The sequence below is a fragment of the Gobio gobio genome (genome assembly GCF_949357685.1).
Source record: "Gobio gobio genome assembly, chromosome: 15".
Taxonomy (NCBI): domain Eukaryota; kingdom Metazoa; phylum Chordata; class Actinopteri; order Cypriniformes; family Gobionidae; genus Gobio; species Gobio gobio.
In genome coordinates this window covers 36,699,521-36,726,885 of record NC_137108.1, presented here as the reverse complement: position 1 = coordinate 36,726,885, position 27,365 = coordinate 36,699,521, and the positions used below count along the sequence as shown (strand labels likewise).

The 27,365-nt window shown below is 41.8% G+C and overlaps 1 protein-coding gene across 1 annotated transcript in view; it reads right to left on the bottom strand.

The window, feature by feature from the left end:
- Nucleotides 1-27,365, bottom strand: part of rspo2 (R-spondin 2) — a 79,287-nt gene that overhangs the window by 15,319 nt on the left and 36,603 nt on the right. Inside the window, exons 3-4 of the mRNA XM_079837247.1 lie at nucleotides 13,225-13,368; nucleotides 12,508-12,696 (exon numbers count right to left, since the gene is read on the bottom strand). Of these exons, the coding sequence (XP_079693373.1) occupies nucleotides 12,508-12,696; nucleotides 13,225-13,368 (333 nt within the window). The remainder of the gene's footprint in view (nucleotides 1-12,507; nucleotides 12,697-13,224; nucleotides 13,369-27,365) is intronic.

The window sequence follows — 27,365 nt, the reverse complement described above, 5'->3', positions numbered from 1 at the left end:
GCTTCTACATAAAGAGGAAGTGCCCATGAGCAAGACGAGCTGTGCCAAATCAGACAGGCTTACACACTAAAACTGAAGAGAGTAGTGTGCAAGTGTGTGTTTTCAAGGGTAGGGACCCTCTGTGAAATGCTTCATGTCAAGGGCGTCACGCTTGCTTTCCTTTCCTAACCTCAATTTATAAAATTCCCTTCAAAGAGCTTTCATGTGTCTAAGTGGTGTGCTTGTATCCTTTCGAGACAACTTAACTTTAAAGGAGAGCAATATAAACTTTTGTACTTGCATCTGTGGGCCTGTGGGGCTGTGAGGTGTGTTTAATGTTTTGAGGATCTAAATGCAAAGGTTCCTGTCAACCCAAAACCACTCACCTGAGTGAAACTGACAGCTTTTATCATCTACCTATGGAGCCGCCCCGGTGCCAGTAATTCCCCTGGTTCTGCTGCAGTACTTTTGCTAAGCTCTTTCAAGGCCCAACAGGGTCAAGGGTTTCACACCGCAGCAATGGTTAGAAAAACAGGAACATGTCAGGGAAAAGATCCAAAAGTAACTAGAGGTAAGCAGGGATTTGTCCTACATCCAGGTATTAAGTATAAACACTGGGATATGGAGACTTGGAACCTGGATGAACGTTGAGAGGCAAACAAACCAGCTAAACGAGTGGGGAAAAATACTGAGGATTTCTTTCATCGCCGTATGGAAACTGTACTGAAATTACAGTTCTGAATAAAATCTGCATTCATTCAGGATAAAGAAAACTAGTTTCTACCAAGAGCAACTGCAACATTTAAATAGGAAATTTGAGGGCAGATTCTTTACTTAAAACTAGGGTTGGGTGATTTAAAGAAATTTAAGATATGTTCTTCAAGAATTAAGCTGAAATTCAAGATGACATTCTAGTACTAAAATTACTAATAAATTAAAGCAACAAAAAAAAAAAATAACATCATTTGATGTTCATTTGAATTCTACTTCCTTACATTTAAAACCAAATTACAATTCTGCATTCTGTTTGTTACCAAATCCAATTCAAATTCAGGAAATTAACTGGAATTTAAAGGAGCTCTCGATTCAGTTCCGAATAGGTCACAACCCCATTTAAGGCCCATCTGTTTATTTTGTGGAATTTACCCAATTGCAAATTGACACAGTCTCTTTTGGCTCTTCCCTGCTGTGTGTATGCAAGCTTGGATGTAAAAACACCTAAAAACACACACATCCAGCAGCAAATTACACTTTGTTTTGTCTGGGTGTCTGTTTCGTTGGTCCAAGCCGTTGGATGTGAGTGGGTCAGAAGCCACAGCTTCCCTCAGTATAGTGAGGCTCTGATTACAAGCTGTGATGTCTCAATAAAAATGCCCGAGAGAGGACAGAAGATTTTAGCGGTTGAGTTGGCGCAACTGTGCACCAGATGTTGAAAGTCATACCCCGCTCCCAGCTAGCCCCGAAGAGGGGGTGGTCTAGGACTTGCCAGGGTCCCACTGATATTGCGGGTACATGAAACGGAACCTCGGCATACACACTATCAAAAGTCAAACTTATACATTAGTGCTGATGTGAATGCATGTTTATTGAAGGCTGTGTGGAGGAAGTGTCTTGCCTGTCATGTGTGATGTGTGTACGGCTGTTGTGTGTGTCTGTGGAGATGAAAGCATGTGTGGGGCCTTGCGGAAGGGCTTGCAGTGGGCTATGCAGAGGCCTGGAAGACAAAAGGGTCACATTCAAATGGCAAACACTGAACGATTGCAGCCTAATTCGAGTGATGATAAACCAATGAAGCTGTGATGAGACAAAATAACAGCTGAAAGTCACTGTCGCTAGAATGTATATGGTAAAATAAACATGGACTGACTTAATCTGTATCTCAACTGGTTGAGCATGATGCAAGCAACATGAAGGAAGGAAAGAAGGAAAGAATGAAAGAAAGAACTTCAAACGTTTTGATGCCAAGAACCCCTAAATATGACAATCCTTTTGAAAGAGACCCCTTTCCTAAAAATATAAAAGCAGCTATATATTTTAACAAATCCCCATTTGTACCGTTCAAGTGTGAAGTTACAGTGTATCTGGAACTAGCAATTTTTCTTTTCTTCACAAAAGTATATGAATATAATAAAAAATACTTAAACTTTGACCGTCAATAGAATGAAATAATCACAATTAATCTCCCGATTTCTGACCACCCAAAAATCATTGTCAAATATATTTAATATCTTAAAATTATCTCTCAAATTCTTCACAGACCCCCTTTGTGGAGCTCTGAGAGTCCTCAGACCCCTGACTGAAATATCAAGAATTAACATGATTTTAAATAAATAAAAGAATAAAGAAGAAAACAAAAGCAGGCAAATTAGACAGACAGACTAGATAGATAGACAGACAGATAGAACCCCCTCACCCCACTCTTTCACAGGACTCCACGTGTATGGTTCATGCCTGTGGAATGACGACGGATTCTCCATATAAAAGCCGGCGGGCTCATGGGGTGTTTCAAATATTGAAGACAGTTGCTGACAGAATAACAGGGGCCATATTTATTTTGGTCAGGGAGCAGGGCACTTTGTGGGGAGTTAATCAGAGACTCCCCTCCCCCCCTACAAGGAATGTAACTGTGAAGAAGAAAAAAAGTGAAAAAGACGGTCCAGGACTACTGGTAATGATTTTCGCTCTTTGTGGAAGATTTAGCACTGGCAGAACTCTTCAGAGATCACATTTAGGCAGAGGGTGTCACACAAATTATACAGAAGGTGAGCCTGAACTAATGTACTCCCTGACTGACAGCTATGACTTTTACATGGGATCTGACTTGAATGACTTGGTCTCTCCAGTAGGGAATATAATTGTTTCTAATTGTCAAAAAGCTACAATCTTCTGCTATCAAGGGGGCAATCAAAGTGACTTTCAAGTTAGAGGGTACCTTTCTATGTAAACACAGTGCTAAACATCCAGCAAATTCTGAAGTGAGACTGAGACTCATCATGAAGCTCAATAGTTAGCAAGCTGCACATGTGCCTTGTTAGCAAAGCTATAGACAGATGATTGATTTGATCATTACTTAGTCTCCAAAACTTCAGAGCTTCAAGATCAACAAAAGTATGGAATCCCTTTTGTACTTGAGTAAAAATAAAAAAGTTTATTGGGAGATAAACTTTAAAATAAGAAATGAAGTCACATTGTGAGATATGAAGTCAAACTGCGAGATATGATCTCACAATTATGAGCAATACAATTATGAGATATAGGGCCCTATTTTAGCACATGGCACAGGTGCACTTAGGGCATGTCCGAATCCACTTTTGCTAGTTTTAACAACGGAAAAAATGGTTGAAGCGCCAGGCACATGGTCTAAAAGGGTTGTACCTTAATGAGTCATGGGTGCATTTTGGCCGTAATGTGCAATAAACCAATCAGAGTCTCATCTCCCATTCCCTTTAAAAGCCAGTTGCGCTTGCACCATGGCAGATTCGCTATTTACATGGCAAAATTTGCAAGCGGAAAGACTGAGCACTTCTCCAGAGAGGAATCCTTATTTTTAATATCTAAAAATGTTTGTGTGCCGCTGCACATCCCTGTGTGTGTAATAAGCAGAGTGTACGCGCATTGTGCACCTGCCTATAGGTGCATATTACTAACACGCCCTTTAAATAACACAAAAAATACTGTTTGTTTTCAGTCGGCTCAAAATAGCAACGCGCCAACAATGCGCCTGAACACACCTCGTTTTCAGACCAGCACGCCCATGGGCAAACAGATGGGCCCGAGTGCATTTGCTATTTAAACAAAGTGGCGCTAGACATAAAAAAATTATAACTGCGTCAGGCTGAAACTAACAAAAAACACTTGCCTGGCGTCGCATTGCACTGGGTGTATGATAAGGCCCATAATGTCAGAATTATGAGCAATAAAGTTGAAATTGTTATAGATATAACATCTGAATTTGCGATTGTGAGAAAGATTGTCGGAATAATAATATAAAGATTCATTTTGAGATTTAAATTCACAAGTCAAAATGAAGTCATGAAGTAGCAATTACAATAAAAGTTACCTTTATATTTTGATGAAAAAGGGCTTCCATATAAAAATTGTCACTTAATTAGTAAGATGTAAAATCCTAGTTCAAGTTGCTTTAGGTCAGTTAAAAATAGACAAAGCATTGATTTCAGATTAAACAAAGAAAAAGTAATTTCTTGCAATCAGGCACCTTTAGAAAAGCCAACTGAAAATCACGAAAACGGCAATCAGTGTACTGGGATATCAATATCTCAATGACTTCTTATGAATAATTCAATAAGAATCATTAAGGATCAATAACTATTGACAAACAACATTCACTGTTGACCTTAGACCAGATGTTCAATCTCCGATGCCTCATCTTCAGTCGGGCTTTAAATGGACATTTACGTTTTGCAGACACTTTTATCCAAATCGACATACAAGCAAGTGATTAATCATACAGAGCCAATAACATTAGCAGTGCCGCAATACAAACTTTAAAAGAAAACCAAAGGGTTATAGATGTAGCAGGGAAAAGTATGGGATCTATTGTGTGAATCCAGAATAGCGTGTTGGCTGTGAAACAGCGGCCCCCTGCTTCCATGTCAGTCCTGCGGAGTCAGCTAATTAAAGAAAGATTAGTCCATTGGCACACCAGTCACAACAGACCTGGGCGCAAGGCACGGATAATCACCCAACACGGCAGCCAATTAGTGGGCTCCACTTGCCCTGGGAAAGCAGCGCACGCTGTGCTCCTGCTCTATCCAATGATAGCCCGCAATATTACCCAGACGTAATACACCATTTATCATTCCTGAATTTCAACACCGAGTCAGGATCTCATCGGGAGTCGTCATCTGCGGATCACTTTCTCCTGCGAGAGGCCCAAGTTTTAGTGGGAAGCGCAAGGCAGCCTGACAGTTATTAAATAAATAAGTGCAAACACACTCTCGGCAGCAGCGGCGAGAGGCGTCCGCTATTTGTTTTGGAGGGACGCTCGGCACAGGGCTAGCGTAAGAGACTCGCATAAGAAGTGAATTAGTTGTCTGTGGACGCTCGCATCTGTAGCAGGAATGTTTGACACTCAAAAGACGTTCAAATATGGATTTGGATTTTGGTTTTCCAAACTAAACACAGCCCTTAAGTCAGATCATAGAGCGTAATTAAAATGCTCGGAGGACAAGGTTATCCTGCCAAGCCCCCGAAATCAGTCCGCTAACTAACCATAAACACACCAGTGCCACACAAAGCCGCGCACACATTAAAACGAAACTCCGCCAGTGTTTTCTCTGTGGCACAGAGGGGCATGCCTTGCTGCGGGTCTCATCCTGCTTCCCTCAATAACAGATTAAAGGCAATTACTCCTCTGTGGGCATCACTTTACCATAGTCTCCATCTGGCTCCCAGACTGGCCTGGACTGACAAGCAGAGGATTTAGGGGGGGTGGGTGGAGCTCCATCCTCATCCGAAGACGGAAAGGCAAATAGCGCCACTGCAGCCACTGATATCCCCACAACTTCTAAAGGGAGTATTACATTAAAGACAGCTTATTGTCACACCAGCCATATACAGTATATGTATACAGAGGGGGTGAAAAACTGTTCCTTTATGGCCCTGTGGTGCAACATTTAAATTGTAACAACATTAAGAGACTAATTGCAAATATCAATCAAAGTGAAATTAAAAGGATAGTTCACCCAAAACCTGTGAAAACATGTGCGTCCCAAACCTGTATGACTTTGAACATAAAATATCATATTTTGAAGAATTTCAGCGTCAAAAATGCTCATTTTTGACAAATATACTGTAGACATTAACATATAACATTCTGTACCTTAAAACAAAATAAAATGGAGTACTTTTATTTTATTAAATAGTCCAGCAAGTCATTTTTTTCTCCTGCTTCCTCCCGCACCCGCATTCAGCGATTCAAAACTTGTCCCGCAGGCCTCAAGTACAAAACAAAATTGGACCCCATTGACTTTCCTTGTAAGGACAAAAAACACTTTTTTAAAATATCTTCCTGTGTTTCCACAGAAAAAACATCAAACTCCAAGTTCAAATTGCAATTGTTTGCTACCAGTTTGCTATCTCAGTTCAAATCAAATGTATTAATTTTGTTCGAAATTAAAAGGCATTCTCAATTCAATTCTGAATAGCTTACATCTCTTGCAAGAAGCCAAAGTGTCTAAATGTTACATGTAAGAGCGAGAAAGGATCATGAGCAACCCAAGAAGGACAAGGAGCTGTCGCAGATATCAGGGCATATAGGAAAAACTATGTTTCTCCTGTTTCAAAAATGGAAAATCAATTGCACCATGTAAGGCTCTTTGGCCCTGAGCTATAGAATCTAGAAACCACAAAATCGTTACGAGAAGATGAGCATTCATATCATTGCACCAAGGAGTCTTGGATGTTCCTGAAGTAACATTTTTTCCCGATAGAGCCACTCATAAGTGGCACCGACGTGGTTATGTATGTACCAATATGCCATTCAATTCACCATTTCTAGCTGTCTGAGAACCTGAAAGCTGCTTTCCTACAAACAGAAAAATTATCCAATAAGTCTCAATGTCGTGTTTGTGTCTGAACCTCAGTCACACCAAATACAATGTAAGGGAATTACTACTAGGATTAGGGAGATGATTGGCGGCAATAACAGTCTGAGTTGTTTACACAACATTTAATACAATCTGTAGCTTGTTGGTTGCAGAAAGGCAGAGGGCTAACAACCTTTGTGGAAAACCTTTGCTGCAGGAAGGAAAATCTATCCACAGAACAGCAGTTCTACTGACAGACGCTCCCTGCTGGAATATCACTCTACACTTTCATGACAGAACTGTCATTTGCTCTCTCTCTCTCTCTCTCTCTCTCTCTCTCTCTCTCTCTCTCTCTCTCTCTCTCTCTCTCTCTCTCTCTCTCTCTCTCACACACTATTGTCTTTGCCCTCTCTCTCTAGTGTGGCTGGTCAGTCAGTTGATTTGATGACAGGGGCTTGGTTAGGTGAAAGCTGGAGCTCAGCAGGCATTTCATTTTCGCGAACAGCCGGGCGACTATTAATAAATTGTGTTTACAGCCCACTCTATACACCACCCTGAGTCCCATCGCGCTGCCAGAAAGAGGCCGTCTAGCCTGCTGGGAGAGCGTCGGCCCGGCAACCGACTCCCAGATCCTAAATAGAAAACGAATGATGGTGATATTGGACAATAGTCAGCAAGACATTAATTCAAAGTTTATTTTATCTGATTCATTCAAACCAACGTGTGAGTTTAAGAGTCATTTGTTTGTGAAAGGGATTACACTATATCTCCAATGATCAGATTTATTCATTTTAAATTGTAAATAAGTCAGAATGCATGAAATAGATACTGAGTTAATAGAGATAATAGAGTATAATAGAGTTGGATTCTCATGCTAAACCTGGCCAAAATAATAAATAAAAAAAACAAGTTGGACAGATGGTGGAGTATTTCTGTGCCAAATACACTCCTTCAGGATTAGAATAAGTTTCGGAAAGTTTTTTTTTCGGAGTATGGCCCTGTATGACTTCATAAAGGGCGGAATTCCTTGTATGGGCACTTCTCCCGGATGAGTGCGTACGCAGTTTGTTTTTCTGGAGCAGCAACGAAGTTGTGCAAGTGTGTCCGGTCACGAGTCGACACCGCAGGCGATGAGTTAAACTGCATCAAATGTCTGTGTTTTGTTGGCGATCGGTATGTGCATATAATGTAAACAATATGAATGTATTTAGTGAATATAGAAAGTTATCCAGGGATAATTCCATGATGCATTGTGTGTGTGTGTGTGTGTGTGTGCTCGTGACTCTTCAGCTCCGCCCACTACATGTGTCCACGAGTTCAGTTTTTTTTTCGGAAAGAATCGGTACAGCATATCTGTCTTTTATAAATATGATAAAACTAAAGACTCTACAGAGATATGAAGGATGCAATACTACTCTATAGGTACTCAAGATTAACATGAGATTGGCAGAAACTGTGTTATGTACCCTTTAATAAATTAGGTATCATGAATTAACAATTAATTTTTCAATTTTTCATTATTCAATTGTTATGGTTAGTAGAATAAGTTGGCATGTACATGCAAAGTTACTTTTTTTTTGTTTACACTGCAGGTCTTGATGCCCAATTCCGATTTGTTGACTATATCCGATTTTTTTGACAACCAGCTTGCATCTTCTTTTAAAAGTGACCCAAATCCGATATCTGCACTATACACTATTCACTTGTCGAAACAACCCAAGGTAGATGTACTGACCGGAAAAGCTTAAGGAAGTACTGACCCGGAAAGGCCAAAAATGAAGTTAAAAAACAGATTTGCAACGACGAGACAATAATACAAGGTGGTGCTTTCCGCACCCCCTTTAAAGGTCAGCAAAACATTGGGTTGAGCCTTTGTCCTCCATTGCGGCATTAAAAAGAGTCATGTGATCACGGTCGGTGTCCATCTGAGTTGACGTCATTCGCCACCATGACTTTTTCAATGACGTACGACTCGCATTTACGGGAATATCTGATCTGTCCGCTTACATGGTAGACGCACATGCACGCATTTGATTCATATCAGATTTATTTCCACATATGATTAAGGCCTGAAACTGATCTAAGATATCGGAATCCATGTGCTAACCCCCAATCTAAAGTAATTGTAAATATCTATAGAAAAAAGGGCGTACTACTTACAGTTGCACTGGTGCATGTGAGTGGTTTAAACGAATGGTGTCCAGATGTTTTCATCTTTTCTTAAGTCGCTTGAGCGTCAAGTTCAAGCTAGGGTCTGTAAATGATGTCCAGCGACATTTAAGCTCAAAGAAACGGAAGCTGGATGATCAGATAAACAATGCCAGAAATACATTCACATGTAGAATTCCTCTGATGTTATTTACCTTCTCATATTCCCTGCCTTTGTCTAATCCATAGCAATCTGCAAGGTCTGCTGTTACGTAATCTTATACCTATTTCCACAAGCGGGTGTCTAGTGTCTAATGTTATGTGCATTATGGTAACAGGGTCGTATTATAGCGCACTCCCCTACAGTCACCTTTTACCTCGTTTTTCTTCTTATGTAGAGCAATTTGCCCGGCAGCAGGGCATACATAAACTTACACATGCGTACATGTTTATAGTCTGGCTGTAATCCTATTTATGTCTCACAAAGTAATTTGTTATATTGCAGAGCAAAGCTGTCGTATTAGGTAGCATTCAGGGACTTATTCGTAAAGTCCTTGGAATCCAGTGTAATGTAAGAGGTCAGTCGGGGGCTATGTTATCCTGGCCTCTCGTTTAATTAAGACTCCAGACCAAGCGCCCATATTCTTATCCAGAGGCTTTAGCTACTTCCTGGTCCTGGCAGAATATCTAAAGGGCCTATTTACACCTGGTCACTTCATGCGTTTTTACTGATCGTATAGCGATCCAATTTGTTAAAACTGTTCAATTTACACTTGGCCACATAAATGTGTCTACAGCAAACCAATATAAATACGATCCTTCAATTCCCACGCTATATATGCAAATTTACCGGTGTTCACGTCAAAGATGGGCTGTATTTTATTTATCATCAGCTAATTTTAAGATCAAAGACTGCAATATGAGCACTGGTGAGATAAAGTCTCACTACTTTTAATGAAGATAAGTGTGTGTTGAACTTTAGGATGCAAAGCCGAATTTTCAGTTTCACACAGCTACTCCTCTGTGTGTTGCAGTAGTGCTGCCATTTCTGGCTAACTTTTTTTACCATTTTGGGAGCAGTAAAAAATACATATGTAGACAACCAGATGCATTTGCACTTGTCCAGTTTGGTTCTGAGTAATCAGATTGTATCAATATTTCTCTATTAGAACACCTCCTGAACATCAGGGCTGCGTTCAGCCCCGACAAAACGTTGCAAAACCTTTTTTTAAACGGAAACGGCGGTGCGTTGAACTCCCTGTTCTGATGACGCACAAGTTGCAACTATGGCAACTGAGAAGGCAATTCTTTGTGCTCTTTTTGAAGAATTTTCGGAAAAATACGCATTTAATACAGCAAAATATGCTCAATGTTACATTCCCCAAGAATCCCAATCGAGTGAAGGGATTTGAAACTGAAACTGGTTCCTAATTATTGTGATCTAACATTTGCCTCGCATTTCAGGATGAAAATACAAACATGTCTTCTAATATCTTCAATTGTTGCATATACTGAGCTGCAGCGGACACATTTGTAAACCACTTTACTTGGACCCACTGTGCGAGCTGTCACTTTAATGTTTTATACACATGTTACTGCTGATTGGGCTGACATTTTTGACACACCCACCAAACAAGAGAAAACGTATCTCAAACCCTGTTGCACACCGTTTCCAGAAAACATGTCGTTCAACCCGGAAACCGTAGCAAAGCGTTGCGCACAGTGTAGCCCGATTCGTGAACAACTTTTTTGAACTGGTTCTTTTTAGTGAATCAAAAACATACAGTGTGGTCAGTGTAGCCTGATTCACTAACAAATAACTCTTATGAATCAAATGCATAATGCACAACCAGTGTAGTTCAATTCACAGACAAATGATTCTTGAGCTAGTGCTTTTTTATCAAAAACATACAGCATGACTAAGTGTAGCCTGATTAATGAACAAATTATTATTTTTTATTTTTTTGTTGTAATTGGTTCTGTACAGCATGCCCAGAGTAGTCTGATTCCCAAACTAATCACTCTTAAGATGTGGTTCTTTTCATTAAAATACTTTGCTTTGAATCAGTCTGACAAAACCTTTATTGAACTGATTATTGAATCCTTTATTAAAATGATCAGAGTGGTTACTTCATAAACATCTGACTCACTTGCATCGTATTTAGTGATATATGTATCAAAATAAAGTATTGTGTTAGTATCATTACTAACCGATTGACAATGTGACATCTTGCTTTTGAACATTTCTTGGTAAGTTCAAATGTTGTATAAGTATTTCCTTACAGTTATAGTCCATCTCAGAGGTCCACTCTGTTAGTGACTCATACTGACCATATTACCATGTAGGATTTTTCCATAAGCTCGGTACATGGATATCGGTTTCTAAATGTAAAAATGGAGTCGCTCCACTCTATGTTCGTGTTCAATTAAGACTTTAACAATGGCTCCTAATCACTGACCTCAGATGAGATCATCGAGACCAGGAACCATGCATCACAATGCCAGTTTTTAATTAAAGACGACTATAAAATACTTTTGGAAAAGGTCAGGAGGAGCCGAATTAGGGAGGGAAAAATTCCTGTGGAGAGAGCCAACGTAGGGTACAGAAGAAAGAAATGCCAGAAAATCACTATTTCCAACCTTCGCTCTGCACCTTACAACCACTGAAATGGGAAAGGGCCATGTGACATGTCAGAAACATATTTACTCAATCAGCACGTCTCTAAAGCAGCTGTCAGAGTGCATACGTACAAAAGTAGACCATTTTTTATTTCTTCCAAATGATTTAAATGAAGATGAATGGATTCGGGCTTTAGCGATACGCTTCTCAAAACGAATAGCTCATGGAGCAAAATGTCAGTGGCTGTGACCTGATACTAAGGTGGACTTTATGGAAATTTAGATACAGTACGAGACTGAGGTACCTAAATAAACAATGGAAACTGAGAAAGTTCAGCTTCGTATTGCCTCAGGTCTCTGGGTTGACAATTAACCTTTCCATAATCAGTCAAAAACGTTCTCAATGTGAATGTGTTGTCCTTTGCTGACCTCCGAAAATTGAAATTACATGTGTACTCGGTGTGACAGTATCATAAGTCAGTGACCGCAAAAGATTTAAGTTTGTTCAGGTGAGCAGGATGAAAAAAAGCGGCGAGGAAACGTCTCGATTAATTATCATCGCGAGTTTTCCTGATAAGCCCTCCTGAATACGGCAATTATTTCCACGAGTAAACTTGGCCCATCTCTTCTAAACTAAACACTTTATAAAATATGTTTCCTTGGCTCTATTTACTCAAAAAATATTTTCCCTCCGATTTGACTTCTCGTTTTAGTGGTAAAATACATGCACCACCTACCGCAAATAACTCTCTTATAGAGAAAGGAAACAGAGTACCATTGAGGAAACCTGCACTTCATACTTTAAGGAATTCCACTGGGAGGAGAGGAGAATAAGTGAGAGAACACATACGCTCTCAAGAAAAGAGAGAGAAAAAAACCTAAGGCGAGCTGGCTAAAGTGAGCATGGAAAAATACTAATAAATCATGAATGAAAATGCCAGTCGACACTGAAAACCCAAATAGAGGGATTGAGGTTGGGCGGCCGACTTTTCGATCCAAAAATACAGAGCTCAAGATAAAACAGGTGAGATGCAGTCAAAAAGGCCACAGTTACACTACCTTCTTCGAGCAGAGACGGTTTGAAAATCTAATGAAATTGATGATTTACAGAAGGAATTCATGATTTTGTATCTTAAACAAGGGCTTGTGTTGAAGGCATGAGCAGGTCTAGATCCACATGGTCCAATCACACACACACACACACACAACTCACCTCTCCTGCAATGCCGCATAGCCATTTTGCATCTCCTGGACTCGGCGATGGTTGGACATGGTATTGTGTCCTTTGGTGGCTTCTTCACAATATGCCGTGTTCGGGTTTCCAGACCCCACTTGAAACCACAGGTTTTGTTTCTTCTGGTGCAGGTGCCCCACTCACTCCACTGGCCCACCTCACAACCCTCTGTTTGGAGAAAGAAAACTGTTATTTAGAGAACTAGATGAAAATGAAAACCAATGATAATGGCTATGAAGGTTTGGATATGATGAGATACAATGCAGTAATAGTATAACTAATGAACAATATCTTTATTCAGATTATTCTTTTTCATTCCACTTTGGTGGACTGAAGCGTTGGATATTAGACAATATCTGTGATAAAAATATGGCTTAAATTGGAAGTGTTTTTGGAATATAGTGCTTGGTTCTAGCTGGTTGTAAAAGGTCATTAACTGTTCCAGGCTGGTCATTTTATGGTACAAGCTAATCATTTGCTGATTGACCAGCCACTATGTCCCAGAAGCCAGATTGACCAACTTAAATTGGTTTGACCAGTTGGTTGCTGGACTAAGATGGTCTAGCTGATGCTCATGACTATCTTGGAACAGCTAATGAGCATCTCATAGTAGTTACACACCAGTAATCATGTTCCAGAACAGCTACCAGGTTTATCTGGATTTCCCAGTAAGCCTGCATAAAATGATTTACTTACCTCCACACTCCATGCTGTCCTCCAGTGGAGCAAAGCCCTCCGGACACTTTTCGAAGCAATGGCCCTTGTGCAAGTAAAAACCAGGCTTGCACTTTGTGCAGAAGTCTTTGCTAAAGCAGGCCTCACAGTTATCTATCCTACACCCTGTGAAGAAACAATAAAGACAGGCGTCAGTCGGGACAGCAGACAAAACCTCCTCATCTGGAGAAGACTGAATGGTTGGGGAAAGGCATTTTGATGCCCTGTGAAGCTTTTCTTTACAGGGGAGTGATATATTCCAGTGCAACATCCACTGACATGCATGTTGAGCCAGGGAGTGTGGTGTGTGAGAGTTTTTAGGGCTGCATAGAACTCCAAAGATGTGACGACATCCAGAATGAGGAATTACCTCACCATGACCCCTTCACAGAAGAAAGGAAAGCAGAACATCTCAGCATCCAAGAGCACAGAGTTAGAAGGAAAGTTTGGCTCTCATTCGCTCTCTTGACGGAGCAAGTGGCGGCACACTTTTAGCATAAAATCATTATTAGCAAGTTTAAACAAGAATTTAATCAAATCATTATTAGCATACAATCTGAGAACAATTTTAAGAATGATTTAACATACAGTCATAAATTCATATGTATCATAAAATCTTACCAATTACTTTAGAAGGAGCTTAGCATAAAATTATAATCAGGATGAATTTTAAACAAATTCTGACTTTATATTAGGTGGCCTTAACTACTTAAGTACAGTGTACTTACTGTGTTCATATTGTATTGCAAAAAAACTTTTGCTGATATTGAGGTGCATATTGAGTGTGGTGGTATGGGATAGTTCAAGGGTTGGGTTAGGTGTAATGGAAGTGTCAACAGTGTAATTATAAATGTAAAAAATTAATTACAGATGTAATTACATGCAGGTAATTTTTTAAAACAAGTACAGGTATGTACACAATAAGTGCATTGTATCAAATGATTAATTTAAATGTTAGTACATAATAGTTAAGGCCACCTAATATAAAGTGGGTACCACATTTTCAGCAAGACCTTAGCATACAATCATCATTAGCATAAAATCTTAAAATGTCGTAGTCTAGGCCTAAGGCTGCATGTCTACCAAAGTGTTTTTAGGCAGCTGAAAATGCTAGTCGCTCTCCTGAAAACTCTTAAGAGCATTTTGGCAGCGTTGAGGCGCTTTAATATACCCGCAGAATTATAACTAGTATCTCATTTCACAGACTTGTTTCTGTATTGTTTCTATATAAAAATGGCGATACAATGTGAAGTATTTGCTCTGGCTCTTGTTTTAAATATTTTTCTTCCGTCATTATGCTCCTTGTTGTCATTTGTTGACGTTGTACAAGAAGAATGTTGCGGTTGGTCGGTGTTATATTTGTCCTGCCCCTCCTCCACTGTGATTGGACGGATGGGTAAAAAGCGACAGTGATGAGCTCTGCGTTTTACCCAAAGTTAAACAACAACGGTTGAACACCAGTAAAAAAGTCAGCGTTTCATCGTGAAATAGACGGTCAGCTTACGCTCCAGGCATTTTAAAAACGTGGCTCTCCCATTGAAAACAATAGGAAACATACGCTAGCTGCCGGGAAAAAAAAAACGCTTTGGTGGACAAACAGCCTAAGCGAAATAACCTAGTCTGGCACATGATGAAGTTCTCCTGTGTTAACATCAGAGTTGGGTGGAAGAGAAAGAGGGAAGACACTCTGTGAAGGAGGCAATACCGCTGCACCGATCCTCCCACGCCCCGCCTTGCCACAGCATATCAAGGGCAATGTGCCAGCATGTCATCAAGCTGTGACTCTGCAAATAGCACGTCAGGCAGAACAAAATTACATGAGCCACACCAACAGGGCGATGCGCTATGGCCTGCATAATTAAAAAGAGCTACTGGGAGCTGTCTAATTTATGGCGCTTCTTAAAAGCTTCTTCAGAGGCCTGATTGCCAGACAGGCAATGGATCTCAGATTGCAGCTATCCATAAACATGTGAAGCTGGATGCTGGTTCCACTCAGGTAGGTTAGGGCACCTGTTTGTAGATCTTTAGAGGAAGGTTTGTAACGTTTACCAGTCTACAGGTAAGCATACTTTTAATAAAAGATTTGAAAGAGAAAATTTGGCACATCACAAAGAGATACGGCTTGACGGCTTGGGCTTTAATCTCTGACCTCTCTGGGTTTTGTGAAGGTTCTCACCATCACACCCCCCTAATTAGACCATCTCCAGTTAACCAGCCTGTCTCCTCAACTACATTCCTTCCCAACAAATGAGTCCTTCCCCATCTCCCTTTGAACCCCTGAAGACTCAGCCCACTTTTCCTGATCTCTCACGCTTTCTTTATCTCATGCCGAGAAAATACACACACATCACTCCAACAACCATAATCACCATCATTATCACTCCCAGGTCGATGATTGTGATTAAGTATTTTTTGACCTTTCTGCAACTTTGAAAACCTGTATGCAACAAATTGAGGTTGTAATTTATTGTGAATATAGGCGTCAAGCAACACTCCTTTAGCCTAATTACATGCACAATAGGCTCGACCTTCATACTTTATTGCTTAATTATAATAGAGAAATAACAGGAAATCATGGGAGAAATTATGCAGGGATCAGTAAGATTTTTTTTCCAGCTGGCCAAGTTCTGATCCTTTATGTCAGGGTTGGGTGAAGGGATGAGGCGAGGACTCAATAATGCAGAATTTATGGACTTTTATTTAATAAAAAATACAAACAAAAACTACCCTGAGGGAGAAAACAGGACAACAAGGCAGGGCAACACACGACAGGGAACTTTTGAAAACGATCTGGCACAGGACTGCAAACACAAGTAGAACAAATAGGGAGCAAACAAGGCAGGTAATGGGGGAGGACAGGTGGGGCAAATTAACCAATAATCAGATAACAAGAAGGGCAGGGTTACACAATAAACATGTGAGCACATGGCACAAAGACATGACAACCATGTGCTCACAGTAAACAAAACAAAAACAAGAGCACATGGCAGCAAGACATGAACATAGAGCTTTTATTATGCCGCAGACGACCGCTTCTGCTTTTTCCGGTCATGCGTGGGGCAATGCAGCGCTGTTTTATCATATTAGATACATTTGCGTGTGTTGAAAGTTATGTTATAATGCTAGTCTGTGTGTTCGCTCGGCGGCTATAGACACTTGTTGCCAGGGTTGGGGAGTAACTAAATACATGTAACTTAGTTACGTATTTAAAATACAAAATTTCATTACAGTTACATTTTAAATGGGTGGTAATCAAATTGCAGTTTTGGGTGATTCTCAGACTCTGACAGTCTGCAAAAGCACTCTAAGCTACATTTCTGCTCACAAGTTTTATACCCGTTGCAGAATATGCAAAATTGTAATAATTTTAACAAAATAAGAGGCATCTGGGATCATTAAAATTGCATGTTACTTTTATTTAGTATTGTCCTGTATTAGCAAATTGCCACATTCAAAAATGTACATACCCTTGAAACTTAACTGTCTGTCATTACCTGGATGATCCACTACTGTTTTCATGTTTCATGTTAAGTCATTTGTTTAGGTAATTGCGACTATTATCTCACAATTCTGACTTTATAACATGCAATTGCGAGCTTTTAATCTCTCAATTCTGAGAAAAAAAGTCAGAATTGTAAGATGCAAACTCACAATTGTGAGAAAAAAAAAAACGTTTTTATTTTTATATTTAGTGGCGGAAACAAGCTTCCGTGAAACACAATGCATTAAGAGCAGGGGGTGAAAACTTTTGAACAGGATGATGTGTAAATTGTTCTTATTTTGTTTAAATAAAGATCATATTTTTTTATTTAGCACCTCTCTTCAGAAGCTATTAACTACATATATATAACTATATATATATATATATATATATATATATATATATATATATATATATATATATATATATATATATATATATATATATATATATATATATATATATATATATATATATATATATATATATATATATATATATATATATATATACATACATATAATTAATATACATTAAAAGTAACCTTCCTGACCCTGCTTGTTGCACACTGCAGTAATCTAGATCGATATTAGGCGTGGTAAAACATGGTACTCACAGTAAATCAAGAAAACGAGATTTAAACTATAAGACTGTGTTGAGCTATATAACAATGATTAGTTTTATGTCGATAAATGTATCTAAACAGTTGCTTACCTGTCTAAAAAAACACATAGGGCCAGATTTACTAACAGCTTGCGCCAAAGAAAAAGCTCATTTGGCGTAAAAAAGTGCTGTCAGGATTTACTATAGACACACAGTGAAAAATTTGTGCTGAGTCGACAGAGTTATTTTTGCAGCTGACTTTATTGCATATGCATATGCAGGAGTTTCCATTTCAGATGCAACATTTATGGGAGGAGAGTATTTAAATTAATAATGCAAGGTGATTTACTAAGGTTTGCGCTCGTCAATTTACTGGTGTTCGCACCATTATTTACCGCCCAAAAAAGCATGTCTTAAACCAGACGCTAACTGGTAGATTGCGTTGGTCATTATGGAAATGATCGGCTGCGTCTGTGTTCTTTAATTTACATGTTATCAGTAGATCACGCGCTGAACTTTCCACTCCCATTGGTGCTATTTTGGAATTGTGTTCTCGCGCTAATTTGCCATGTTTAGTAAATCTGGCCTATAATATATTAAAGCGTCTTTGGTTTTTCTTGACAAAACATGTTTTCATGTGCCTGTATGAGCACCAACGATCAATGTGTTCACATGCGTTCAAACTGCTAAACCATAGTTTGCAACAAATGTAATACACACTCAGACTGAACCGATGAGACGCACAGATTAAAGAGTCTCGTAGCTTTGCTGCAGGGCAAGAATGTAAAGCATGCTATTCAAAAAGAAAAAAGGACAACAACAAAAAAACAAAAAGTACATCATGTCGTTGTTTTTAACACCCTTGTCTTTACATCAGCCAAGACACCAGGGCAGAACTGCATCTTTTGTTTGATAAACACGTGCTCTGGCTGGTCGAATTACGCTGTGCTGTAGAGATCTTGGCGCAGAGTCTGAGAAGAAGAAGGCCACACAGACGGATCTATTCGCTTTTGTTCCCAGAGTAATCAGAGCTCTGGGAGTCTCTGTGTCCCTACATGTCCAATCTATGACAATAAATGAGCTTTGTAACAGAAAAGCCACCTCTGTCCTTCGCCTGATATACTGCAACCAGGGAGGCTGTCATCACCTTTTGGATCGCTAACTTCAGGGAATTGAGGGCGAAAAAGAAAAAAGAGCAACTACTGGCACACGACTCAGACAGTGACTGGACTGACTTGACATGAAATGTCATTTGTCATCCATTATCATGTACAGATGCTGCAATATTAAAATTCACTGTGTTGGAATAGCCTATCTTTTAGAAATTAGTAATGGTATTTGTGTATCTGAATAAGGTGAGCTTGGTCATGGTCAGGTCAAAGTGTCTGAATAATTTTGGTCCCAAATTTGTATCAATTTTACCGATAGTCACTGTATGAAGAATTTATGGGTATAATATGTCACAGTTTACTTTATTTTGCTATCCAAACTTAAATAAATTAACTATAGTGTACTGCACCCACTAGTAAAAAAAGTGTATATGGTGTCTGAATAATTTTTGGTTTGACTGTATATATGGGGATATATAAAGATATATAAAGAATTATTTATAAAACTGCATATATACATATGTGCATTTTTATAAATTATTGTTTAATCTATGAAGATATTTGTTGTTTATATATAAATATATATACAAATAAAAATGTAAAAAATAAAAAAAAAGATTGAAAAAAATAAAAAACTTTGAGACCCATGTTCCAACAGGATTAACCTTGGTGCCACTTTTGAAGGATTAGATGATAACAGTAGGCTAATATGACATAATTAGATCCCTTGTTCTTCCACAGACATGGCAATAAGGACAGGCAGTGGGACTCTGATGAAAGCCCAATGCAAGAGGGACACAAAAAAAAGTCTAAACAGAACATTAGAGGAAATTGCCTACTCCGCTGCAAACTGTTGCTTGAGATTTATGCTTGGCCTTTTTTTCCACTTGGCTTTCAATGTGGTTTTCAAGTCAAGTGCATGTTGAGTTGAATCATCAAGCTTTAGGGGTGATCTAATCCTGAAAGACTTGTGGCAGGAATGCCTCTCTGCTGTGGTCTGGATGAAACAAAAAACAAAAAAAACAATAAAGCAAATTATACTGTGGACATTCGAGCCAGTGTTATATCCAAGCGGCTGCGAACCACCTTGGCCAGGGCTGTTGAAAGTTTACTTCATTTTTTAAGCAATTAAAGATGTAATGTTCAGTAACTTCTTTTTCAAATAAAAATCGACTCTAAATTCTATATGACAGTGCCTTGTAAACAAGGGGTAAATTTGGTAGCCGGTCCTGAGGTCACAGTAACCAATGCATAGTATTCGGCAGCCATCTGCGGTGCAAATGGGATGCCATGCTTGGAAAGTGCTAAATCCGGCCACATTTTTCCATTTCTCCTACCCAGAGAGCTTTGCTGAAAGAGCCTGTCTCACAAGAGATAAGTTTGCAGATGTTCAACCAGTTTTGTATTGTTACAATGTTGATAGTAAATATACACCGATCAGGCATAACATTATGATATTGTGTTGTCCCCCTTTAGCTACCAAAACAGCCCTGGCCCGTCGAGGCATGGATTCCAATAGACCCCTGAAGGTGTGCTGTGGTATCTGGCACTAAGATGTTAGCAGTAGATCCTTTAAGTCCTGTAAGTTGCGAGGTGGGGCATCCATGGATCGGACTTGTTTGTTCAGCACATCCCACAGATGCTCAATTGGATTTAGATCTGGGGAATTTGGAGGCCAAGTTAACTCCTCCAGCTCATTGCTGTGCTCCTCAAACCATTCATGAACCATTTTTGCTTTGTGGCAGGGCGCATTATCCTGCTGAAAGAGGCCACAGCCACCAGGGAATGCCTTTTCCATGAAAGGGTGTATATGGTCTGCAACAATGCTTAGGTAGGTGGTACATGTCAAAGTAACATCCACATGGATGGCAGGACCCAATGTATCCCGGCAGAACATTGCCGAAAGCATCACACTGCCTCTGCCAGCTTGCCTTCTTCCCATAGTGCATCCTGGTGTTAGTGTTCACCAGGTAAAAGACGTACACGCACACCCGGCCATCCACGTGATGTAAAAGAAAACGTGATTCATCAGACCAGGGCACCTTCTTCCATTGCTCCGTGGTCCAGTTCTGATGCTCACATGCCCAGTGTTGGCGCTTTCGGTGGTGGACAGGAGCATGGGCACCCTGACTGGTCTGCGGCTGTGCAGCCCCATACGCAACAAATTGCGATGGACTGTGTTTTCTGACACCTTTCCATCAGAACCAGCATTAACTTCTTGAGCAATTTGAGCTACAGTAGCTCGTCTGTTTGTTCGGACCACATGGGCCAGCCTTCACTCCCCACGAGCATCAATAAGCCTTGGCCGCCCATGACCCTGTTGCCGGTTCACCACTGTTCCTTCCTTGGACCACTTTTGATAGATACTGACCACTGAAGACTGGGAACACCCCACAAGAGCTGCAGTTTTGGAGATGCTCTGACCCAGTTGTCTAGCCATCACAATTTGGCGCTTGTCAAACTCACTCAAATCCTTATGCTTGCCCAGTTTTCCTGCTTCTAACACTTCAACTTTGAGGACAAAATGTTCACTTGCTGCCTAATATGTCCCTCCCACTAACAGATAATCAGTGTTATTCACTTCACCTTCACCTCATAATGTTTTGCCTGATCGGTATGTATATATATATATATATATATATATATATATATATATATATATATATATATATATATATATATATATATATATATATATATATATATATGAACAATGTGTACTCTGTTACCTGCACTCAGAGAACCCTTTTTATTTCTCAGCAAAAGTCAGCAGGATGACGCAAAACATGTCACTTTACACAGCTCCAAGGCTTTTATTAAAATTACAGATCAAACGTAAACGTATTTGTATTCCAACCCATGGACAGTCAGATTGTCAGAGGGGTGGTGCCAAAATCAAAAGTGCATTATTAACTTATTCTAACATTTTTCTTTAACATTCTCTTTCTAACATTTTTTCAATGTACATTTATGAAATGCACTTTCTGTAAAGCTGCTTTGAAACAATGTGTATTGTGAAAAGCGCTATACAAATAAATTTGAATTGAATTGAATTGAATTATGGGTCTTGAAGTTTTGGGGTGTTAGGTTTTTGGCAAAAGAGAACGCCGCAGCCCATTTGATCTGTTTTCGATCTGTTTTTACCATATGTTTTAATAAAAGCTCATCAAACCAAGTTACATTACTTAATCTAAAACATAAGATATACTGTTGTATCTGCTCAAATAATAAATAAATACCATCCATCCATCCATCTTCTTCTGCTTATCCGGGGCCGGGTCGCGGGGGCAGCAGTCTAAGCAGAGATGCCCAGACTTCCCTCTCCCTAGACACTTCCTCCAGCTCTTCCGGGGGGACACCGAGGCGTTCCAAGGCCAGCCGGGAGACATAGTCCCTCCAGCGTGTCCTTGGTCTTCCCCGGGGCCTCCTCCCGGTTGGACATGCCCGAAACACCTTCCCGGGAAGGCGTTCAGGAGGCATCCGGAACAGATGCCCGAGCCACCTCAGCTGTCCCCTCTCGATGTGGAGGAGCAGCGGCTCTACTCCGAGTTCCTCCCGAGTGACTGAGCTTCTCACCCTATCTCTAAGGGAGCGCCCAGCCACCCTGCGGAGAAAGCTCATTTCGGCCGCCTGTATCCGGGATCTTGTCCTTTCGGTCATGACCCAAAGCTCATGACCATAGGTGAGAGTAGGAACGTAGATTGACCGGTAAATCGAGAGCTTCGCCTTACGGCTTAGCTCTTTCTTCACCACGACAGACCGGTACATCGACCGCATTACTGCAGAAGCTGCACCGATCTGTCTGTCAATCTCCCGTTCCATCCTCCCCTCACTCGTGAACAAGACCCCTAGATACTTGAACTCCTCCACTTGGGGCAGGAACTCTCCACCAACCTGAAGTGGGCAAGCCACCCTTTTCCGACTGAGGACCATGGCCTCGGATTTGGAGGTGCTGATCCCCATCCCAGCCGCTTCACACTCGGCTGCAAACCGTCCCAGTGCATGCTGAAGGTCCTGGTTAGAAGGGGCCAACACGACAACGTCATCCGCAAAGAGCAGAGACGAAACCGTGTGGTCCCCAAACCTGACACCCTCCGGCCCTTGGCTGCGCCTAGAAATTCTGTCCATAAAAATTATGAACAGAACCGGCGACAAAGGGCAGCCCTGCCGGAGTCCAACATGCACCGGGAACAAGTCTGACTTACTGCCGGCAATGCGGACCAAACTCCTGCTTCGGTCATACAGGGACCGGACAGCCCCCAGCAAAGGACCCCGGACCCCATATTCCCCCAGCACCCTCCACAGGACGCCGCGAGGGACACAGTCGAATGCCTTCTCCAAATCCACAAAACAAATGTGGACTGGTTGGGCAAACTCCCATGAACCCTCCAGCACCCTGTAGAGGGTATAGAGCTGGTCCAGTGTTCCACGACCAGGACGAAAACCACACTGTTCCTCCTGAATCCGAGGTTCCACTATCGGCCGAATTCTCCTCTCCAGTACCCTGGCATAGACTTTCCCGGGGAGGCTGAGAAGTGTGATCCCCCTATAGTTGGAACACACCCTCCGGTCCCCCTTTTTAAAAAGAGGAACCACCACCCCGGTCTGCCATCCCAGAGGCACTGTCCCCGACCGCCACGCGATGCTGCAGAGGCGTGTCAGCCAAGACAGCCCCACAACATCCAGAGACTTGAGGTACTCAGGGCGGATCTCATCCACCCCCGGTGCCTTGCCACCGAGGAGTTTCTTGACCACCTCGGTGACTTCAGCTTGGGTGATGGACGAGTCCTCCTCTGAGCCCCCAGCCTCTGCTTCCTCAATGGAAGACGTGATGGCGGGATTGAGGAGATCCTCGAAGTATTCCTTCCACCGTCCGACAACATCCCCAGTTGAGGTCAACAGCCGCCCATCGCCACTGTAAACAGCATTGGTAGGGCACTGCTTCCCCCTCCTGAGGTGCCGGACGGTTTGCCAGAATCTCTTCGAGGCCAGCCGATAGTCCTTTTCCATGGCCTCACCGAACTCCTCCCAGGCCCGAGTTTTTGCCTCCACAACCACCCGGGCTGCAGTCCGTTTAGCCTGCCGGTACCTGTCAGCTGCCTCAGGAGTCCCACAAGCCAGCCAGGCCCGATAGGACTCCTTCTTCAGCTTGACGGCATCCCTTACTTCCGGTGTCCACCACCGGGTTCGGGGATTGCCGCCTCGACAGGCACCGGAGACCTTGCGTCCACAGCTCCGAGCAGCCGCTTTGACAATGGAGGTGGAGAACATGGTCCACTCGGACTCAATATCTCCAGCCTCCCTCGGGATCTGGTCGAAGCTCTGCCGGAGGCAGGAGTTGAAGATCTCTCTGACAGGAGACTCGGCCAAACATTCCCAGCAGACCCTCACAGTACGTTTGGGTCTACCGAGTCTATCCAGCTTCCTCCCCCGCCATCGGATCCAACTCACCACCAGGTGGTGATCAGTTGACAGCTCCGCCCCTCTCTTCACCCGAGTGTCCAAGACATACGGCCGCAGGTCAGATGAAACGACCACGAAGTCGATCATTGACCTACGACCTAGGGTGTCCTGGTGCCATGTGCACTGATGGACACCCTTATGCTTGAACATGGTGTTCGTTATGGACAAACTGTAACTAGCACAGAAGTCCAATAACTGAACACCACTCGGGTTCAGATCAGGGGGGCCGTTCCTCCCAATCACGCCCCTCCAGGTTTCACTGTCATTGCCCACGTGGGCGTTGAAGTCCCCCAGTAGAACGACGGAGTCCCCAGTCGGAGCACTCTCCAGCACCCCTCCCAGGGACACCAAGAAGGTCGGGTACTCTGCACTGCTGTTTGGCCCATAGGCACACACAACAGTGAGAGACCTATCCCCGAGCCGAAGCCGCAGGGAAACGACCCTCTCGTTCACCGGGGTAAACTCCAACACATGGCGGCAGAGCTGGGGGGCTATAAGCAAACCCACACCAGCCCGCCGCCTCTCACCATGGGCAACTCCAGAGTGGTGAAGAGTCCATCCCCTCTCGAGAAGTGTGGTTCAAGAGCCCAAGCCGTGCGTGGAGGTGATTCCGACTATCTCTAGTCGGAACCTCTCAACCTCACGCACAAGCTCAGGCTCTTTCCCCGCCAGCGAGGTGACATTCCATGTCCCAAGAGCTAGTTTCCGTGTCCAGGGATCGGGTCGTCTAGGCCCCCGCCTTCGACTGCTGCCCGATTCGCTTTGCACCGGCCACTTACGGTCCCTCCCGTGAGTGGTGGGCCCACGGGAAGGTGTCCCCACGTCGCTCCTTTGGGCTGAGCCCGGCCGGACCCCGTGGGGGAAGGCCCGGCCACCAGGCGCTCGCATACGAGCCCCAACCCCAGGCCTGGCTCCAGGGTGGGGCCCCGGCTGCGCCATACCGGGCGACGTCACGGTCCTCCTTTTTTTTGGCATCATAAGGGTTTTTGAAGGGTTCATAAGGGTCTCCTCCTTGAACTGCCACCTTAACAAGGTGGAGGGGTTTGAGTACCCGAATGACCCAAGGAGCTATGTTGTCCGGGGCTATATGCCCCTGGTAGGGTCTCCCAAGGCAAACAGGTCCTAGGTGACGAGTCAGACTAAGAGCAGTTCAAAAACCCTTAAAAACCCTTAATAAATAAATACAATAAATAAATAAGTTAAATATAAAGAATATTCTGTTGTCAAACGTTATTGGTCAAAGGTCCAATTGGCTGGAAAGTCATTCTAAAATTGTCTGCAGATATCACTTGGTTTGATGTTTCGTTATTTAATGCAACAACAGTCATACATTTTAAGTGTGGCCCATTTTAAGTGTAGGCCACTATAATAATGACAAAAATAACTATTAAAATGTCCATAAATGTATATTCAATTCAACTGGGGCCATCTAAATTCTCAAATGATCATTCAGACTGGTAAAACTCAGTAGAACTGGGTGAAGGATAGGTGTTCCCCTTACACTTTCTGGCAAATCTAGTTCTCTGGTGTGAGAGTAAGACAGAGGGGCCAACGGCAACTTTTGCAGGTCCCAAATGACATCCCTTTAACTGCAACAACTCATTCTTTTCTAGAGGGTACAGGACTCATTACCTCATTGGAAGGACATATTGTGGAATTGTGTTGATTCTTTAACTATTGGGTATCACTTCAGGCAACAGTCCTTTCGTGTGGCTGAGGTCCACCTCATTCCCATTGGATTATCAAAACTACCAGTAAAACTCAAAAGCTCAGCAAGGTTTTGAACAGTCTTACCCAAACGCCTGCATTCGCCCATTTAAAATAGTGACAAAGTGGGAATAATTACAACAACAGTACAATAGGAACAGATTTTACAACACCAGAGACAATAAAACATAGTATAAAATAGGACGAAACAATTATCTTTGACACGGGGGCTCTCATGTGGCACATATACTAGTCCTGGATGAGCTGTGATACTTGAACTACACATCCAGGATATTGGCAATCAGAAAGCTCTAAAAAGGGTTTCCATATGAGTTAAGAGATGACAGGAAGCTTCACATATGGACAAACAGGAGGTCACCTGGGGCCAAAATCTTTCATACAGTGGAAGGCTGCTTACTAACATGGGCCATCAATAATGCCAAAAATATTTCATTAAGTCATGAAGTCAGCATTTAATACTCACAGCCCTGCCACTGGGAAGTCACATGTCCATACAAGTAAGCTGATAAGTACCTTATTGGCTGCTGTAAAGGTTATGACTGAAACTAGTCTCCCTGCTTGCATGTTATACCCTAATTCTCAGTCTGGAGCCTTTTCATGCATTGTGTAACCGTGAGAAAGAGAGAGCGTGGGGGGTTTCCTTGTGGTGACACTGAAAGACTTAAAATGTAAAGGGAGAAAGGAGGATTCAAGATGGATGAGGAAGAGGGCTTTCACTTGACAACCTGTGGAAAAACTGATGGTACCAGCACACCCGTTCTCTCTGCATTCTGAATGTTTTTTTCCAGCATTTATCTCTCCTTCATCCTTCCCACACTCTCTTTTTATCTGGTTAGCTTAAGTGGCAGGCTGCTGCAGTGTTTGGGAGCAACTAACCAAAAGCAGAAAGGCTACTAATTTATGGGTCATATTTTATCGCGCGAACAGTCAAACAATCTTGTGCGATCAAGTAATAATTAAACACGCTCTCCAAGTATGTCTCTTTCCAATAATTCTATCAATCATCACTCAGTTGTGTTTCTGGAACTCGCCCGCATTGTATTTTACGTGTTCGTTTTTGCAGTGAAATAAATATTGTAGGGCTGTCAAAATTAGCGCGTTAATGCATGCGATTATTTTTTTTTCTTCCGTTTTCACACGTTAAAAATATTTAATGCAATTAACACAGCATCTGTTTTTTTCTGTCACCATTTGGCTGGCGGTACATTATATGATCACGCTCTTATTCATGCAAATGCTTTTAAACCATTTAAGTGCGACAAGAAAAAAAGATAACACACTCTCTGTGAACGTCATGTCTGTGTGACACACGTCTCGTGTGCAAAGAAAGACGCGCGCCAGTATTGAGTTCTCTTTAGCGCTTGAACAAGCAATTAGACAGAATTATGCCAAAATGCCTGTTTTGTCGAGTATCCTCATAACAGCAGTCTTACATGAGTTAAATAACATATTAAATGAACTTAAAGAGTTGTGAAAATGAGATGCACGTCAGATCCGCTTCATGTTTGGCAGCGGCAGATCTTAAAGTGACAGCAGCCTATAATAAAACAGTTGCGGTGATGTCTGTCATTAATGTTAATCAAAGAACAAAGGTACCAGAGAAAATTGTAGCTTTAATGAGGATTAATCTATATTTAAATGATAATTTATGCAGGGAAGACTGTAAAGTGTTTGATAACTTTATTCAATTTCTGTATATTTCCTACCTGTTAGACATTTATTGTAACGGGTTTATGTAA